The 15,447-nt window shown below is 40.0% G+C and overlaps 1 protein-coding gene across 1 annotated transcript in view; it reads right to left on the bottom strand.

Moving 5' to 3' along the window:
* Positions 1 to 15,447, bottom strand: part of LOC133541083 (neuronal-specific septin-3-like) — a 36,146-nt gene that overhangs the window by 16,502 nt on the left and 4,197 nt on the right. Inside the window, exons 2-4 of the mRNA XM_061884171.1 lie at positions 12,733 to 12,861; positions 7,761 to 7,842; positions 3,642 to 3,779 (exon numbers count right to left, since the gene is read on the bottom strand). Of these exons, the coding sequence (XP_061740155.1) occupies positions 3,642 to 3,779; positions 7,761 to 7,842; positions 12,733 to 12,861 (349 nt within the window). The remainder of the gene's footprint in view (positions 1 to 3,641; positions 3,780 to 7,760; positions 7,843 to 12,732; positions 12,862 to 15,447) is intronic.

Genomic DNA, 15,447 nt, shown 5'->3' with positions numbered 1-15,447 from the left:
TGTATGATCAGTGTCAGAGCTTGGTCCGCATTGCTGGCAGTAAGTCGGACACGTTTCCAGTGAAGGTTGGACTCCGCCAAGGCTGTCCTTTGTCACCGATTCTGTTCATAACTTTTATGGACAGAATTTCTAGGCGCAGTCAAGGCGTTGAGGGGTTCCGGTTTGGTGGCCACGGGATTAGGTCTCTGCTTTTTGCAGATGATGTGGTCCTGATGGCTTCATCTGGCCGGGATCTTCAGCTCTCACTGGATCGGTTCGCAGCCGAGTGTGAAGCGACCGGAATGAGAATCAGCACCTCCAAGTCCGAGTCCATGGTTCTCGCCCGGAAAAGGGTGGAGTGCCATCTCCGGGTTGGGGAGGAGACCCTGCCCCAAGTGGAGGAGTTCAAGTACCTAGGAGTCTTGTTCACGAGTGGGGGAAGAGTGGATCGTGAGATCGACAGGCGGATCGGTGCAGCGTCTTCAGTAATGCGGACGTTGTATCGATCCGTTGTGGTGAAGAAGGAGCTGAGCCGGAAGGCAAAGCTCTCAATTTACCGGTCGATCTACGTTCCCATCCTCACCTATGGTCATGAGCTTTGGGTCATGACCGAAAGGATAAGATCACGGGTACAAGCGGCCGAAATGAGTTTCCTCCGCCGGGTGGCGGGGCTCTCCCTTAGAGATAGGGTGAGAAGCTCTGCCATCCGGGAGGAGCTCAACGTAAAGCCGCTGCTCCTCCACATCGAGAGGAGCCAGATGAGGTGGTTCGGGCATCTGGTCAGGATGCCACCCGAACGCCTCCCTAGGGATGTGTTTAGGGCACTTCCAGCTGGTAGGAGGCCACGGGGAAGACCCAGGACACGTTGGAAAGACTATGTCTCCCGGCTGGCCTGGGAACGCCTCGGGATCCCCCGGGAAGAGCTAGACGAAGTGGCTGGAGATAGGGAAGTCTGGGCTTCCCTGCTTAGGCTGCTGCCCCCGCGACCCGACCTCGGATAAGCGGAAGATGATGGATGGATGGATGGAGTTTCCTGTCCCCTGCTCTTTTTGCAGGCAATTTGATCTGTTTAATTATTGTGTGAATGCCCCAGTATTATACACCAAAGAAATCATGTATTTATCATCATTCGGCCCAAAAACTTTGGCACGCTCCGCAGCCCATCTGATCAGAACCGTTCAAGTATCAAAACGTTCGACTCGACCGAAAATCGCGAGATCCCAAAAAAATGCTTTTTTAAAATATCCCAGATTACCAAGGATTCCCAGTTTTCTGGGACAATTTTCCCGTTAAAAATTAATAGGTCATTTTACGAACATGCACAATTACCACATTTCTCAACTGTTCCATCACCCACACACTCCACTCACTGAATCACAATGAAACTAAAATTTTTCAAAATCAAATTGAAAAAAATTACTCTCGCAAGTACAGGTTAGCAAGCTAGCCCAAAACTTTGATGTTTCATTGAGTATATAGAACATTACACACGGCGCTCAAAAATCTTTTAAAATGTTTAAGTACTGTACAACTTTGGTAAGCTACAAAGCCAAGCACTTGATGGATTGTCGACACATTAAAGCTACCATAGTCAGACGTACAGTGCTTCAACATATGGGTATTATTATTAGGACTGTGAATCTTTGGGAGCCACACGATCCAATTCAATTTTTGTGTGTAACGATTAAATAGAGAATAATTTCTGTCACACCTGGGTGAAGTATTGTCTGGGTTTTGTCTGGTTTCATGTTGTCTTGTCATTTCCTGTTTTATTTTGAAAGATTAACTCTCCCTCTCGTTTCAGGTCACTTGCCCTTCCTCCAGTTTCACTGGTCTGATGTCTCTCCTGATTGCCTGATTGTGCCCACCTGTCACCCTACCTCATGTGTATAAATGTCTGGTCCTCCTCTTGTCTTGTGCCAGAGTATATCGTCTCGCTACGTGCCTCCAGCCTTGTCCACAGCCTTGTCCACAGCCTTGAATCACGTTTGCTAAGTATTGCCTTGCCTTATTTATTGATTTCTTAGTTTCCTCTGAGAAAGAGTGATTTTGTTTGCTAAAGTTTTTGGTCAGATAGACAGACAACATTCACAGTCACATCCGCCCGATTGTAGCTGGGATAGGCGCCAGTGCCCCCAGCGACCCCGAAAGGGAATAAGCGGTAGAAAATGGATGGATGGATGGAAGTTTTGGGTCAAAAATGTTGTGTTTAATTTCAGTGCTTTGCCTTCCTTTTTTTCCCCTTCTCTTGGAGCGCTTTACTTTGTAGTTATCTCAGCTTTTTATAGCTTACTTTCTGTTTGAAGTTTCTTGTCTCCTCTGAGTGAGTGATTTACTTTTTTTAGCTAATCATAGATTGTTGTTCTTTTTGTTATCAGATTCGTGTGTTTTTTGCTATTGCCTTTTTCCTCCATATGGAGTGATTTTCTGTTTATAGTGTTTTGCCAATGTCTTTTGTTATCATAGATTCTATAGCCGCTTTGCTTTAATCACTCTGTTCTAAGAGAGTTAAAAAAAAACTGTTAAATAAAGCCTGTGTCAATTGTCCCCCTTCTGCACCTGAGTCCTCATTCTCGCCAAGGTTTAACAAATTTCCTGATTAAAAACAATTCTCAATTTAAAATCAATACTTTTTTAATAACATTGGGTGCCAGTTCTATGATTAAGTACATTCCTCCATAGAAAAAATAGCAGCTCTGAGAAATTACTTTACTTAAAATAAACTTAGTTTTGTTTAATACAATTCCACCCAAACATTGAATAAAGTCAAATACGAATAAGGCAACAAGAGAAGTATCCCACACTTCCCTTTTCTAAAGTAATTCCGTACAGCAGATAAGGGCATCTACATCAACAGTATGATTTGGCTGAGTGGCTGGACAGGACAGACAAAAAAAAGAAAAAGAAAAATCGATTTTTGATTTGTTTTTTTACTCGATTCAGGACCATTACAAGTAAGAATCCCGATTCATTCAAAGATCGACTTTATTGACACCGCTAATTATTACGGTGTGTGTATAAGGACCCCAAAAAAGCACCTATAAGGCGATATTATCTGGCTTTTTTTTTGGCCAATTATGCAAAACCATCTTTTCTTACCAATTGATTCTGCTGTTGTGTATTGGGGATCTGCAAAAGTCCTGAAAATTTGCACATCTAGTCATTTCTTTTTCTCTATCCCTTTGGACATTCATCCTTTGCCGTTGCCATTTCTAATACAACATAGCGTACAGTTCTAACTAATATATGTCAGTTCACTCGCTATGGAAGCACTAAAAAAACTACGGGTACAACAAAAATGACGGGGAGAAGACGCTGTCGGAGTGGAGCCACGTAAATAAGACTGCCCAAAAAACAGCGCATCCTGAAGAGAGGGTCAGAAAGCAGCTTGAAGATATGTAATCTATGCAATAATTTGACCAATGAACAACCATTATGGTTTGTAGAAAATAAAAAATCATAATATGTACTAATACCCCTTTAATGTACGAAAATAAACCTGAATAGACCCACTCATCGGCACCTTATAATTCGGTCCGCACTGCGGTCCGAAAAATACGGGAAATTGATTGACAAAACCTTATGCAAACCAAATTTGCCCAACCAAAATCAGAAGCATGTCATGGTATTGGATGAAAGAGATGCATGCAACATGTTTTCACCTGTGTCCAGTCGCGGCCAGGAAGTAGATGCAGCAGTGGACTCTGGTGTCTGGTATTCTCCTCTTGCGGTTGACATGCAGCTCTTCCCTCAAATAATTCTCATACTGCTCGTTGATGTATTTCACGATGGGCTCCCAACTTTGGAAAGAGCAACAGAGAGTAGAAATAAAACAGATTAGTCAGATTCTAAAAACCCTACAATGATTGAAAGGCTGTCAACCAATAGATTTTGTGTATATGAGAATTATACGAAAGATTTGTTGTCAAGGACAAAACTTATGCTTGCGTGTGGAGACCACAAATATGTATTCTTAAAGATCAGTATTCGTGTGAAAATGGCCTTAATGCAGTGCTTCTCAATTAATTTATGTTACACCCTCCCAGGAAGTCACCAAATTACGGCCACTTTTTTCAACTCTTTGCAAGGTTTATGATCAATTCTTCATCTATACGAGAAAATATAAACATCCTTTCTGTTGGCATCCTAGTGAGAGCAGACATTAGACATTGTACATTAAGTGTTTTATTATGTTAGTTGTTTGTATATCTTGTTCAGCATTTAGCAATATTCTGCTTATTAGCAATAGACCTGCTCAGTGGCCAAGTAGACCTGCTCATTGGCCTGGTGATAAGAGTGTCCGCCCTGAGATCGGTAGGTTGTGAGTTCAAACCTCGGCCGAGTCTTACCAAAGACTATAAAAATGGGACCCATTGCCTCCCTGCTTGAGTTTCAGCATCAGGGGCTGGGATTGGGGGTTGAATCACCAAAAATGATTCCTGGGCACCCCCCCCCTCACCTCCCAGGTAATGAGAATTATGGGTCATATGCAGAGGATAATCTCACCACACCGAGTGTGCGTGTCAATCATTGATACTTTAACTTTAACTTTATTGCTGCATGATGTTTCACCGAAGCTTGTTTGGCACATAGTTTCTAAAACTTGGAGCTCATCCTCTGTATATTCAGGCTCAAAAATATAAGGTTTTGGGTCATCCTTTGTCCCAAAGTAGTTTTTGTTGTTTGAGTAGTGTGTTTGTTGAAGAAAACATTTTGCACCCCCTTACTTTACGCCGTGACTATAAATAGTATAATTTGTCTATAAAATAGTTGTAAGTAACATTGTATCCTTACTAACAATAAAAATAAATAAAAAAGACAACACAGAATAACATTGTTGATTAGCATACAATATTCAAAGTACATCAATTTCCCTGAAATTTCCAAACAATTTGATTATTATTCAAACTATAAACATTTTTTTGGACCAACCTGAACCATTTGATACTGAAAAATAAACTAAAATAAAATCAATCAATAAAAATACAATCAAATTGATCAGCAGCATTAACTCAAGAGCACAAAATACAAAACACTTTAACCTACAAAAATCTATTTTAAAAAATGTGTTTTGTTGAAAAAAAAAAAAAAAAGTTAAATCAAGATGAAGTCGGAATTAATGTCTACAATGACCACGTCTTGTAGTGCAAAGCTTTTCAAAACAAGGTTTGAAGCATGATACTGAAAAACCATGTTCCTGGGGTCCCGTTGGGGGCCCTGCCCCACTGTTTGAGAAGTACTGCCTAAATATTATCGCTCAACGACTGCCACCATTTGCAGGATAGAAATGGATAAAAGATTTGAACCAAGCAAAGAAAATTTTGGTGTCCAATTGAATTGATGGCACAAGCAAATGGCCTGAAGCACAAACGCTTGTGTCATATGGCTTCACGTGTTGCCATGGTAACTCCTCAGTTCATAGCAACAATGTCCAAGGCATGGGCTTTTGAAAAGATTTTAATATTTTTTGGTTCATTTAAATTTGTCAGTTATAAAATACTACGTCATAAAAGTTTGGATAAAAAATATTTTGCTGTCCGAATTCAACAATAGCGTCTTTTGAATCAAACTATGAATATGTAACACAATCTACACCCGCTTGAAAAAAAATCCAAAACGGTTAATTTCCTTTGGAAGCGGGAAAACCCAGCTTTGAAGGCGTCCCTGTTTACTCAACTCATACATTTTAACTGCGCCAACATTTTAAAACTACGATGAGGTGATAGAAGAAAGGTAAAAATCAATATAAGGCTATGTTCAAACTGGATGTCCAATTCAGATTTTTTTTTTGGCAAATCCGATCTTTTTAGTGGTTGTTCACATTACAAAAAAATGTGAGGTATAATTTGAATGCAATCTAACCCGCGTGCGACATGACATCATGACATCGCCCGCACTGCAGTGTTTACGGAAGTAAACATGGCTTCTATTCCACTCGGTCACAATACTGGCAATTTCGAGGATAGTCATCATTTTCTGAACCAAATTATCGCGCGTAGAAGATTAAGAAGGAAGAGGTCAAGTATTTTGGCTCTCGCAGTTTTATGGGCTAATTTGGTTCCGTGTCTGCTTTGTGGGCTAGCAGTCTACTTTATTTTTTTCTTCTTTCTATCCCCTCCTGCTCTGATCCGGCTGTGCCAAACACTAAAAATATCCAAAAATGGTATAAAGTCAAATTAGGGTTGTATGGTATACGCGATACTAATGAATCATTTTCTGTACTATACCGCCTCTAAAAAGTACCGGTCCACCACCCCCCTGCGCCCCCGTCGTCGTCACATCATGTCATTGCTGGTTTACAAGCAGAGGAGCATGTTCGACAGCGCACAATCACGGAATACTTACAGGCAGACACAGTGTGTAGACAGAAAAGGGAGAACGGACGGATTTGTTTTAAAAACTAATGATAAAGGTGAAGCTATAAGTTTCTTACAAGTATCATCCCTCCAGGACGAGGAATAGCTAAAAATGCTTCACTACACACCGTAGCTCACTGGCATCAAAATGTAAACAAACGCCATTGGTGGATCTACACCTGACATCCACTGTAATGATACCAAAAACAGGAGCGATACAACTATGATTATGTCGATATTTTTTGGCATCACAACATTTTCGTTTTTTTTAATGAATATTATGTTTATAAACTCAGGAAACATGTCCCTGGACACATGAGGACTTTAAATATGACCAATGTATGAGCCTGTAATGACTTGGTATCGGATTGATACCTAAATTTGTGGTATCATTCAAAACTAATGTAAAGTATCCAAACAACAGAATAATAAGTGATACTTACATTTTAACAGAAGAGTAGATAGAACATGTTAAAAGAGAAAGCAAGCAGATATTAACAGTAAATGAACAAGTAGATTAATAATTAATTTTCTACTACTTTTCCTTAATAATTTTTACAGAATAATAAAATAGAAGATTACACAATATGTTACCGCATATGTCAGCAGACTAATTAGGAGTCTTTGTTTGTTTACTTACTACATAAAGAAAAATTGTCTTGTATGTTCACTATTTTATTTAAGGAGAAACTTGCAATAAGAAACATGTTTAATGCACCATTGGTTCAAATCAAGCCAATATTGCAAATTTTGTGGTCCCCTTTATTTAGAAAAGTATCAAAAAGTACCGAACAGTATCAAAATAATTTTAGTACCAGTACCAAAATATTGGTATTGGGACAACACTAATACAATTAAGTCAATAAGATAAGTATTCCACATTTTTATTTAGAAAAATAAATGTGTACAGCAGATACAGCAACAATATAATTTGCCTGTCTGACATGTTTTTTATATATAGAATTTTTTACTTGCCATGTCTTGTAGTTTGTGCACCCCTGATTTAGTGATATTCACAGTTAAAAATCGGTAAAATGGCTTTTATAGCTTTTTTTTTGCCTGAACTCTTAATATATACTAAACATCTATTTTTGGAAACATTAATATGCCTTATACATGTTCTAATCATTGCTTTAGCCTTCATCACCCGGGACACAAACTATTCTCCCCTCTCCCCTCAGGCAGGAGACTACGGCCCATCCAGACCCACACCTCCCGCCACCTGAACGGTTTTTTCCCCTCGACCATCAGACACATGAACAATAACAAGATCTGATAGCTCAGTTACAGCTCATCTTATTACCTATTCTGTCTCATATGTCTTTTATGTTGCACGATTGCAACAAGCAAAATTCCTAGTTTGTGAAACCGTTCTCAAACAATGGCAATAAAAACTATTCTGATTCTGATTCTGATGTGACTTACCAGTTGTCATTGTTGATTTGGTCTCCAAATCCTGGCGTGTCAATCACCGTCAGCTTCATCTTCACCCCCTTCTCTTCAATCACTGAGCAAGAATGGACATAACGGGAATGCACATTACATGCAATATAATTCTGCATATATACGTTTGATTCAAAAAACAGAATATCGTGAAATATATCGCTAACATTGTCATATTTATCGGAATCACATGCGTCCTCTCATGGCTGTGAAGGCTATCACTTAAAGGGGAACATTATCACCAGACCTATGTAAGCGTCAATATATACCTTGATGTTGCAGAAAAAAAGACCATATGTTTTTTTAGCCAATTTCCGAACTCTAAAAGGGTGAATTTGGCGATTTAAACGCCTTTCAATTGTTCGCCTGTCGGAGCAATGACCTTTCACCTGTGACGTCACATCGTGAAGCGACCCGCCATTTTCTCAAAAACATTCCGCACACCAAGTCAAATCAGCTGTTATTTTCCATTTTTTCGACTGTTTTCCCGTACCTTGGAGACATCATGCCTCGTCGGTGTGTTGTCGGAGGGTGTAACACGAACAGAGACGGATTCAAGTTGCAACATTGGTCAAAAGATGCGAAAGTCCCTCGTTTGTTCTGCACACTTTACCGACGACAGCTATGCTACGACAGAGATGGCAAGAATGTGTGGATATCCTGCGACACTCAATGCAGATGCATTTCCAACGATAAAGTCAACGAAAGCACAAAGGTGAGTTTTGTTGATGTTATCGACTCATGTGGAGTGCTAATCAGACATATTTGGTCACGGCATGACTGCAAGCTAATCGATGCTAACATGCTATTTAGGCTCGCTGTATGTACATATTGCATCAATATGCCTCATTTGTAGCTATATTTGCATCCAGCCTTTCCCTCCACCCACATTTAATGCCAAACAAACACATACCAATCGTTGGTTAGAAGGCGATCGCCGAATTCGTCCGCGCTTCTTCCCGTGCCGCTGTCTGTCGTGATATGGCTCAAAAGCTTCTGTTTCTTCTTTAATTTGGTTTCGGTACCTGCCTCCACATTCCAACCATCCGTTTCAATACATGCGTAATCTGTTGAATCGCTTACGCCGCTGAAATCCGAGTCTGAATCCGAGCTACTATGCTATACCTTTCTGTACTATCTGCCATGTTTGTTTCTGGTGGCTTCACACAGTGATGTCACAGGACAATGGACGGGTGGATATAGCGATGGTGTAAATCAGGCACTTTGAGGCGTTTTTTTGGTATATTGCGTGATGTGATTTTGAGAAAAACTTTGAAAAATAAAATAAGCCACTGGGAACTGATTTTTATTGGTTTTAACCATTCAGAAATTGTGATAATGTTCCCCTTTAAATCCATTGGCATGTTGAATCAGCACGGAGGAATCTCCTTTCAGTGGAAGCAGGGGAGCAAACATCTGGTACCTGAATCATTAAGATTAACAATAAAGGGCCACATGCATTGTCTAGACTGTCCTACATGTCAGAAGTACAGTGCAGAAAGTGTCTTCATTGGTGGAAACATCCAAAAGTGTTTGCCTGAGATTGGCTGCCACCGCGGGGATAACCAAGCATCTGTGAATCCCTCTTCTTTAGGAGCCGATGACATAAACAGAGTCTCTAAACTGCCATGGTGCTGTGTAATGTGTTGTCATCTCCCATAGAGCTACACACACTGAAATAAACTACGCCTGATGGACTTTACAGTTGCTGGAGGGTCACAATTGCGCAATCCCCCCCCCACCCCCTCAATTTATAGGCGCTGGCCTCAAACTGAACTGACTTGGGAATGGTTACAGTCAAGACCTGCAGATATGTAATTCTAGATCTGGAGCTGGAGGGAAGTTTCCATCATTTAGACACACAAAGACAGGAGGATTTAGCTAGAGGTGAGAATAACATAAATGTATTTTAAGTTGAAGCAGGGATGGTAAACAGTGTAAGGCCATGTCCTCTAATTTCTTTCTGTATTTTAACCTTTAAAAAAAAAAAATTGTTATACAGGGTTGAAGCATCACTTCCTCAGAATCTTCTTTCATAAACTTGCTTCTGCTGCTATCCCGAGGAAGCGAAAGAGCAGAAGTAGGTTGCTATATCAAAGCCTCATATACAGGCGTGGTCAAAAGTTTACAGTTGTAAAGAACATAATGTCATGGCTGTCTTGAGTTTCTAATAATTTCTACAAATCTTATTCGTTTGTGATAGAGTGATTGGAGTACATACTTGTTGGTCACAAAAACATTCATGGAGCTTGGTTCTTTTATGAATTTATTATGGGTCTACTGAAAATGTGACCAAATCTGCTGGGTCAAAAGTATACATAAAGCAATGTTAATATTTGCTTACATGTCCCTTGTCAAGTTTCACTGCAAAAAGGCAATTTTGGTAGCCATCCACAAGCTTCTGGCAAGCTTCTGGTTGAATTTTTGACCATTCCTCTTGACAAAATTGGTGCAGTTCAACTAAATGTGTTGGTTTTCTGTCATGGACTTGTTTCTTCAGCACTATCCACACATTTAAGTCACGACTTTGGAAAGGCCATGCATTTTGTTCTGCAATATTATGCAAAAGCAACTTTTCCCACCTCCTGATCTGTATTTGGGATATTCATAAATCCTGAAAAATTGCGCGCATCCGCCTGTGTAGTCTGTACCGACGACGTAGTCGATAGGTTTTTTCTTTTTCTCTATTTTGTTGTTATTGGACATTCATCCTCCGCTGTTGCAATTTCTAATATAAAGTAGTGTAAAGTTCTTACTTATATCTGTCAGTAAACTTGCCATAAAAGCGCTAAAACATACCGGTGTAGTGAGTTTACATTATTCACCAAAACAAGTTTGGTTATTAGAGTTACGGTCGGACAGTTTTTCAAGGGACCCATGTTGTTGTTTCAGGATGAGGAAATGCTGCTCTGTTATTGATTGAAGTAAAGTCTGAGTGTCATTAAAACAGTTAGCTCCATCTTTTGACACTTCTTCCACCCCCGTCCTTGCACGCTACACCGCTACAACAAAGATGAAGGGGAGAAGACGCTGCCGAAGGTGAGCCACGTAAATAAGACCGCCCACAAAAGGCCGCACCCGAGAGCAACAGTCAGAAATCGGCTTTAAAATGATCTGTAAAACATAATCCATGCAACATTTTGACCAAAGAACCACCCATACATGTTAGGTAGACGAAAAGGAAGTGTTTTCAATTTAGAAAAAAATATACATAATATGACTCCTTTAATGCGTCCTATAACCCGGTGCGCCTTTTATATGACAAAAGATCGAAAATAGACCATTCATCGGGAGTGCAGCTTATAATCGGTGCGCCCTATGGTCCGGACATTATGGTAGTGTAAACAACAAATATAAACATAATAAAATAAAATATATAAAATTAACTTCTCCTGCACGGATTTCACTTAAAGCAGGTATTTTTTGGAACGTAACCCCAGCGTCAAACGAGGGAACACGGTATTATCATTATCATCGGGCTGAATTATGAGATCACACGAATACATCCCATAACATAGAAAAAATATCCCAGATAATCAGTAAAGACAAAACACTCAAATAAGGCAAGATTACCTGTACTGTGCGGCAGGTGGGTTAGGGTGTGCAAATCGCCTTCGTGCCTTACTTACGTAAACTCTGAGCTTGTTTTCAACAAACATGGCGTGTGAGACTTCTTCACTGCTTGAGAAGTAGACCTTTCGGATGCTGTGTGCACCACATATCAGCAAACATTCTACGGAACAGCAGCATTGCGACCACAGTGTTTTAAAAGCCCATGAAAATGGGCCTGTCACGGCGCATGCGCAGCCCACTTGTAATCTGCTGCAAGCTCTGCCCGCACCTCTGCTAGAAGTGTGGCGGGACACGTCCCTGCTCGCTCTTCCCGCATCGCGGTCACGCGCCTGCAGGCAATCACTAATCAGTGCAACTGGGTTTGATGAAAACAGACAGCATAAAGACCAGCTAACCCGAAGATCCAGTGCCGGAACGTACTTCACTCCTCGTAGTAAGCATCCAGTCCCTTGCTTCCCTCTTGCGTACTTGGTCTCTCTCTATGCCTTCCCTGTGCCAGTGTCTTATGTCCTCTGTGATCCCCGCAGTGTTTCCCCTGTTTCCCGTGATTGAGATGTGTGCCTCGACTGCCCTCTGGATTCTGGACTGCCTCCCTCGATCCTTGACCCTTGCTTGGACATGGACCTCGTTGCTTCTCTCTAGCCCCCAACCCCTTGTTTGCCAACCGACTGCCTTCTCGCTTTGCCCCTTTGGTCCGACGAATGATTCATCCAACACACAACAAATTCTCGTAACATTTACATTGTTAATTCTACACATCGACTTGCTCCATTCACATTTTGTAGCATACACACTCCACCGCTTCATCAACATCAAGTTTAATAAACCTATTGAACTTATCCCGGCCGTTGTGACGTCTTCCCCTGTCGTACGTAACAGAACCAGCCGCAAAAAAAGACCCGAGGCTTGTTCCTTTCGCCCTAGCGTTTGATAAGTGCAAAAATTCTGCATCCCAATGCTGTATTGTCAAATATGCTTTTTATGCAATCCGTTTGTCCATATAAAGTCAAACGTTGTAAGTTATGAAGTTGTACAGATTATCCCATCACTCAACGACACTGTTAGGAGGAGCATAAAAAATGGAGACGTCGTCGCACACCTCAGTTTCATGACCATATCCAGGCTTCCCACCGCATTGACATCCTCGACAGCCTGATGTTATGGCTACATTTCTGCATGCCTGACACTTTCTTCACGAGTTTGTGTATATTTCAGTGTGTGACCTGTAGCTCTGACATGCATTTACAGCCTCTAAGAACCATATAGGAGATGTTTTTAGAAAAACAAGGCTGCAAAATGCACACACAAAAAAGAACATTTTGAATACAGATAAGCACTGTGTGTGTGTGTGGGGGGGGGGGGGGGGGGGGGAGAGACTCACTGTGGCTCACTGACTGCAGCTTGACTGTTTTGGAAATGTTCTCCTCATAGTTTGGTGTGCAGGACTTCCTGCTAACTTTAGACTTGAAAAGAGTGTTGACTAGTGTCGACTTCCCCAAACCACTTTGACCTGCGGAAACAACATAAATAACATTCTGGTTTGTTCATCTTAAAAGGCATCCGTCTTCCAGTGTCTCATATCTTCATCCAAACAGAAAGTCAATCAGGGCAATTTTTTTGATCCCAACAATTATTGCAAGGTTCCAATAGTAAGGGGGAAAAAAAGTACTTTAAATCTAAAGGTCTCATGTTTCCTCACCCTGATTTATGCTTCAATGCGCTGGTGCCAAACTCAAAGCCAGGGCCACCATATCATTTAATGTGGCCCACGAAAGTTTGGACATAATATACGACAATGAAAGTACTTCTTACAAAATATATTTGTTCTTTCCATTTTATGCAATGCAAAACAAGTACGGCATTGCATATCTTTTAAACTTTAAAAATATCTAATAATGCAACAAATATAATAAATTTCTAACTTTTTTTAGTTAAAATAGAAACAATAACATTAATCATCAGCTTGATTTGTAATTTCAAAGCATGTTAAGCATTGAATTGTACACAGATTATATAGTAAAAAAACTGGTATTTCAGTTGCCAGAATATTACAATAAAAAAACATAATACTGCTTACCCATTTACAGTAACATGCTGTAAAAAAAATCTTTAAATCTTATTGTAAAACTGTGGCGACTGAGCTACCATTTTAAAAGGTAAAAAGGAGTTTGACACCCACGTTCTACACAGTCACTACAATTTGTTAAAATTTCTGCATTGGGACTGTGACGTGCAGTTCTCTGCTGAAACACTAGGAGCGGTGTCTTCCAGTCGACAATTTTTTTGAGTTTGAGTTTGAGTTTATTTCGAACATGCAAGCATACAACATGATACATCACAATTTCCAGTTTCTCTTTTCAACATGTTCGAAAAGGAGGAGGAAGAATTTGGCTTGTTAATTTTCTTTATCGCTAATGAACAACGACAATGAAAGGGAAAAAGTTTTGTTAGAGCTACAACTAACCAATTCAGAGTGTAGGGTAGATAATGGCATCTATTTTTCATGATTGATCATGAACGGCGTTTCACCAAAATACTTATAGCGGTGGGGTCCTGGCCGGGGTGCTGTCAATATGATATCATCATATAATTTGCATAATCAGCAATAATGCATACATTTTCTGTAAAAAGGCTCAAACACAAATATACATATACACATATTTATACATACATATTTATACACATACATATATATAAACATATACACACACACACATACATACAGTATACATATATATATATATATATATATATATATATATATATATAAATATATATATATATATATATATCAGTGGTTCCTAACCTGGGTTTGATCGAACCCTAGGGGTTCGGTGAGTCGGCCTCAGGGGTTCGGCGGAGGTCAAAACACACCCGACTCATCGTGTAAATACAACTTCTCCCTATCGGCATATTACGGATGCAGCAACAGCTGACTGATTTGCAGCTGTGTCATTTGTTGTGAGTTTATGCACTGTGTTGCTTTTTTTGTTTGAACAAGGTGATGTTCATGCACGGTTCATTTTGTGCACCAGTAAAAAAACATGGTAACACCTTAGTATGGGGATCATATTCACCATTAATTAGTTGCTTATTAACATGCAAATTAGTGACATATTGGCTCTTAACTAGTCATTAAGTTCTTATTAATGCCTTATTCGGCATGGCCTTAAAGGCCTACTGAAATGAGATTTTCTTATTTAAACGGGGATAGCAGGTCCATTCTATGTGTCATACTTGATCATTTCGCGATATTGCCATATTTTTGCTGAAAGGATTTAGTAGAGAACATCGATGATAAAGTTTGCAACTTTTGGTCGCTAATAAAAAAGCCTTGCCTGTACCGGAAGTAGCAGACAATGTGTGCGTGACGTCACGGGTTGTGGAGCTCCTCACATCTGAACATTGTTTACAATCATGGCCACCAGCAGCGAGAGCGATTCGGACCGAGAAAGCAACGATTTCCCCATTAATTTGAGCGAGGATGAAAGATTCGTGGATGAGGAAAGTTAGAGTGAAGGAGTAGAAAAAAGAAAAAAATACTATACAGTGGGAGCGATTCAGATGGTATTAGAAACATTTACTAGGATAATTCTGGAAAATCAGGCCGTAAGACTCTTGATTGCATCATAATTAAATTATCCCCTCAACTCCACCCAAAATGGATTGACTCGCTGGAATAAAAAAAGACAATATAACATACTGTACATCCATAAACCTGGATGCATATGAAAAAGTGCAATGTATTTATCTGTACAGCAATCTATTTATTTATATCTGCACCTTATTGTTTTTTTTATCCTGCACTACAAAGAGCTAATGCAATGAAATGTATTTCTCATTTGTACTGTAAAGTTCAAATTTGAATGACAATAAAAAGGAAGTCTAAGTCTTTGTTATGTTTGCTGCAATTTTTGCTGCTTTTCGTGCTTATATTTGTGCCCCAGGGACAAATAAACGTTTTTGAATTGAACTGCATTGACTTGCTGGGTGTCCATGCAACACTCGACTTGCACAACCATGCCTTTACTTTGCTAAAATAATGTTATGGTATGAAAATCGTGAATGCATGAACATTGTACAAGTAGACAGGAGA

Source organism: Nerophis ophidion, linkage group LG23 (genome assembly GCF_033978795.1).
Source record: "Nerophis ophidion isolate RoL-2023_Sa linkage group LG23, RoL_Noph_v1.0, whole genome shotgun sequence".
NCBI classification, from domain to species: domain Eukaryota; kingdom Metazoa; phylum Chordata; class Actinopteri; order Syngnathiformes; family Syngnathidae; genus Nerophis; species Nerophis ophidion.
The sequence above is the reverse complement of the archived record's forward strand: the minus strand, read 5'-3'. Positions and strand labels throughout refer to the sequence as shown.